The sequence below is a fragment of the Haliaeetus leucocephalus genome, unplaced genomic scaffold, assembly GCF_000737465.1.
Source record: "Haliaeetus leucocephalus isolate CR32 unplaced genomic scaffold, Haliaeetus_leucocephalus-4.0 Scaffold162, whole genome shotgun sequence".
Taxonomy (NCBI): domain Eukaryota; kingdom Metazoa; phylum Chordata; class Aves; order Accipitriformes; family Accipitridae; genus Haliaeetus; species Haliaeetus leucocephalus.
This window is the reverse complement of record NW_010972598.1, coordinates 8,416,406-8,420,476: the sequence shown is the minus strand read 5'-3', so window position 1 is coordinate 8,420,476 and position 4,071 is coordinate 8,416,406. Positions and strand designations below refer to the sequence as shown.

General features: G+C 51.8%; 1 protein-coding gene across 1 annotated transcript in view; it reads right to left on the bottom strand.

Moving 5' to 3' along the window:
* The window catches only part of WDR27 (WD repeat domain 27), a 142,874-nt gene extending 140,657 nt beyond the window's left edge, over positions 1–2,217 (bottom strand). The window contains exons 1-2 of the mRNA XM_010562961.1: positions 2,035–2,217; positions 1,040–1,181 (exon numbers count right to left, since the gene is read on the bottom strand). Coding sequence (XP_010561263.1) covers positions 1,040–1,181; positions 2,035–2,217 — 325 coding nt within the window. The remainder of the gene's footprint in view (positions 1–1,039; positions 1,182–2,034) is intronic.
* Between the last annotated feature and the right edge of the window lie 1,854 nt (positions 2,218–4,071).

Sequence of the window (4,071 nt, the reverse complement as noted above, 5' to 3'; positions counted from 1 at the left end):
CCGGCCCAGCCCAGCCCCCGCCGCGGGGGCTGCACCCGCCTGGGGCGTGCGTGGGGCCGGGTGGGCGCCGGGGACCGCGGCGATTGTTAATGCGGGGCCTGCTGAGGAAGTGCGACGGCCGTGATACTTGGAATTTAGAATATCAAAGGGTTAACTGGTTTTGCTTAAATAACTGCATTGGTGCGTAGGCTTCCATGCCTCGCTAAGTAGGGGGAACACTTGTAACCTTGGTGGTCACAGAGGAACTCAAACAAGGAACTTCAGGGACTGATAACGAAGAAACAAGGAAGGCTGCAAAAATGGAAGACTGCCACAAGCATGAAGTCAGCAGAATTCACAGTAACTAGGATAAAGGTAAAGACGGCAGGGGGAGATCACGACCACCGACTCAATTAAAGGATGAACCCCTCCCATGCTCTTTGAGCATGAGCTGTAAAATGCAAGAGCACCATAACTTTCATTCGAGCCAAGGAAACTTCAAGCCAACAAGAGCAGGTCTTCAATGAATAATTATAAAATGACTGCCAATGACAGTTGTAAGGGGGAACTTAGAAATGGCATATGTAAACCTGAATTGTATCAATTGTTTAATTGTAGGGTGAGCTAGTTTTGTGTGGAATACCACCTAGCTTTGCGCAAATCTGCAATAAAGAAATACCTCGATCCTGTGTGTAATTCAGCTCTTTACACACCGGGTAGAAGAACCCTGACTTTTGGGACAACAGCCAGACTGGCTGAACTACTGGCCTGATTCAGCTTGGCATTGCCGAAGAAGAGCAACAGAGAAATGAAGCACTATTTATCACTGTTAGAGCTGCTGATTCTGAGTGGCTAATGCATGCTACACAGAAATAACAATCTTTTTATAGAAGTCATAGTGGAAGAAAAGGAGGTGCTGGGGGATTTGTCTTCTAAGGCGGCCATTGTTCAGAGACTGGCTGGGCATTGGTCTGCTTCTAGGAGGTGGCGAGTGATTGCCTCTACATCACTCCTTTTTTATATATGTAATATGTATATGTTACATAAATAATACTCTTACCTTCTTGCACCTTCTGTGTGCATTCATCAAGATTCCACACTATCACACGTTCACGAGAAGCAGAGCAGACAAGAAGTGGCTTGATTTTACTTCCAAATGACACCGCAGAAATTGAGTAAAGGTGTCCTGACAAACGTAATGGCTGACAAATGTAGATAAAGAAGAGTTAAATGAGTCACTTCAGACTAAGATTATGAACAATACAAAATTACAAATGGATAATGTACATGCAATTAACAAAACAGTAATTAATTATTCTTTATTGTTTCAAAATTCTTCATAGCAGCTTGCACGGTGCAGCGCTTTGGATTTTCTGAGGAAAACAGTGTTGATAACACACCAGGGTTTTGGCTGTTGCCAAACACTGCATGCAGAGCATCAAGGTTTTCTCTTTTCCCCACTCTGTTTCGGCCCCCCCTAGCCCCAGCAAATAGGCTGGGGGTGCACAAGAGACTGGGAGGGGTCACAGCCCGGACAGCTGACCCCAACTGGCAAAGGGATATTCCAGACCATATGATCTTGTGCTCAGCAATAAAACTGGGGTATTGGATGAAGAAGCTGCTGGGGATTTGGGGGAGTGTCTTCTAAGGTGGCTGTTGCTCGAAGCCTGTATGGGGATTGGTCTGCTTGTAGGAGGTGGTGAATGATTGCTTTCGTATCTCTTCTTTTTCTCTCTTTCCTTCACTTGTTAAACTATCTTTATCTCGACCTGTGACTTCTTCTCACTTTTGCCTGTCTGATTCTCGCCCCCACCCCGCTGGGAAGGAGTGAGCAGGAGACTGGGTGGTGAAACATCTGCCAGCCAGGTTCAACCCACCACAGGAGTTTATATTATTCTCATCACAGTAACAAAGCTCGTAACAAATGCTAGTATCGTCCCAGCATTAAAATGAAACCTGACACTCCTACACGACCCTCAGATATGATTGTTTTTGTCTTCCTTTCAAGTCTTCTGCTAAAACAGCAGCCTGTGAAGGGATGTATTGTGGTTTTACCTGAGCAGTCGCTGTATTCCAGATGCACAACTCATTCTGATGCAAAGGGAAAGCACAGTGATGGTGACTACACGCCAGCTGAACAAGGGACTCCGACGGTCCGGATTTAAACAAGTGTTTTTCGCAGACAACCTCAGGATCGCAGCTTTCTCCAGAAGAACAACGCTCCCCCTCACTTTCCATCCTCCGGCTGAAGAAAGCCCCGCGGCCGAGCACCTCCGCCTCACCGGCTGCTCCCTTCCCGCCCGCCGCGGGGGCACCCCTGAGGCGAGGAGGCGGAGGGGCCCGCCCGGCTCCGCTCCCCTCCCAGGGAGGGAACAACGCGTCCCCCGCCTTACCCCGGCCCCGCCGCCTCCCTCCGCCGCCCAACGGCCGGCCCGTTAACCGGGGTCGCCGAGCGGGACAACTCTCCCTCAGGGCCCCGCGCGAGCCGGCCGCCCTCCCGCCCGGGCAACGGCTGAGCGCGAGCCTAACGGCTCCGACCTCCCCCCTCCCTCGTTCTCTAGAACATGGCGGCGTCGCCAAGGGGCGTTAGCTCTCCACAGCCCTGCCCCGGGCGGTTGGGAACGCGGCGCGGCCCAGAGGGGCGAGGGACGCGAGTGTCCCTCTCAGCTCCGCTCTCCTGGGGGATGAAGAGCACTGCGTCCGGCTCTGGGGACCCCAGCCCAGGACAGACACGGAGCTGTTGGAGCCGGTCCAGAGGAGGGACATGAACACCTCCCCTGCGAGGACAGGCCGAGGGAGTTGGGGTTGTTCATGCTGGAGAAGAGAAGGCTCTGGGGAGATCAAACAGCAGCTGCTGAATATATAAAGCGGGTTTGTAAGGAAGATGGAGAAAGACCTTTTACCAAGGCCTGTAGTGAGTGACAGGACAAGGGGCAATGGTGATAAACTGAAAGAGGGTAGATTTAGATTAGATGTAAGGAAGAAGTTCTTCCCTGTGAAGGTGGTGAGACACTGGAACAGGTTGCCCAGAGAGGCTGTGGCTGCCCCATCCCTGGCAGTGTTCAAGGCCAGGCTGGATGGGGCTTGGAGCAACCTGATGTAGTGGAAGGTGTCCCTGCCCATGGCAGGGGGTTGGAACTAGGTCATCTTTAAGGTCCCTTCCAACACAAACCATCCTGTGGTTCCACGATGCAGCGGGCACAACACGGACCAGCCCATGACAGCATGTGGAGTAGCATCACGGCAAAGAAAGACAAACCTCTTCCTCTCACCAAGTTTGTGGATGGGGCCACATTGTGTGTGGGGGGAAGCAGTCACCACGGTGGCAGGCAGGGCTGTCAGTCAGAGGGACTTGCCAGGCAGGAGAAAGAAGCTGACAAAAATCTCATGGAGTACAAGAAGAGTGAGTGCAGAGTCCTGCATCTGGCACAGCATAAGCCTGTGCAAGAACACAGGCTGGAGGATGGATGGCTGGGAAGCAGCTCTGCCGAAAAGGAGCCGGAGATCCTGCTGGACAAGCTGAATATGAGCCACCACTGCGCCCTTGCAGCAGGGGCAGCCAACTGCATCCTGGGCTGTATTGGTAATAGAGAGCAGCCAGCAAGTCCCAGGAGTGATCCTTCCCCTCTCTTTGGCACTTGTAAGACCATGGCTGCAGCACTGCATTCAGTTTGGGGGCTGTTGGTACAGGAAGGATATTGACATACTGCGGTCAGTTCAGTGGACGCCAACCAAGACGGTCAGGGGGCTGGAGAGATGTATGGGGAGAGCTCCTCGAACGAGTCGTCCTTAACTCAGAACTGACGACTAAGCCAGTCTTGCCTGACTGGACTCGCCTGGTGCTCTGAAGCTGTGAATGGGGGAAAAAAAGTCAAAAACTCGTGGATTGAGATAAAGGCAGTTTAATAGGACAGAAAGGAAGAAAATAATAATAATAATAATAATAATAATAACAACAACAGTACTAATAACAATAGCAAAGTGACAATAACAGCAATAATAATAAAAGAATGGGAACGTACAAACCGAGCGCAGGGCCCCAGGCCCCGGCGGGGGGGGGGGGGGGGGGGGGGGGGTCCCGGGTTGCCCCAC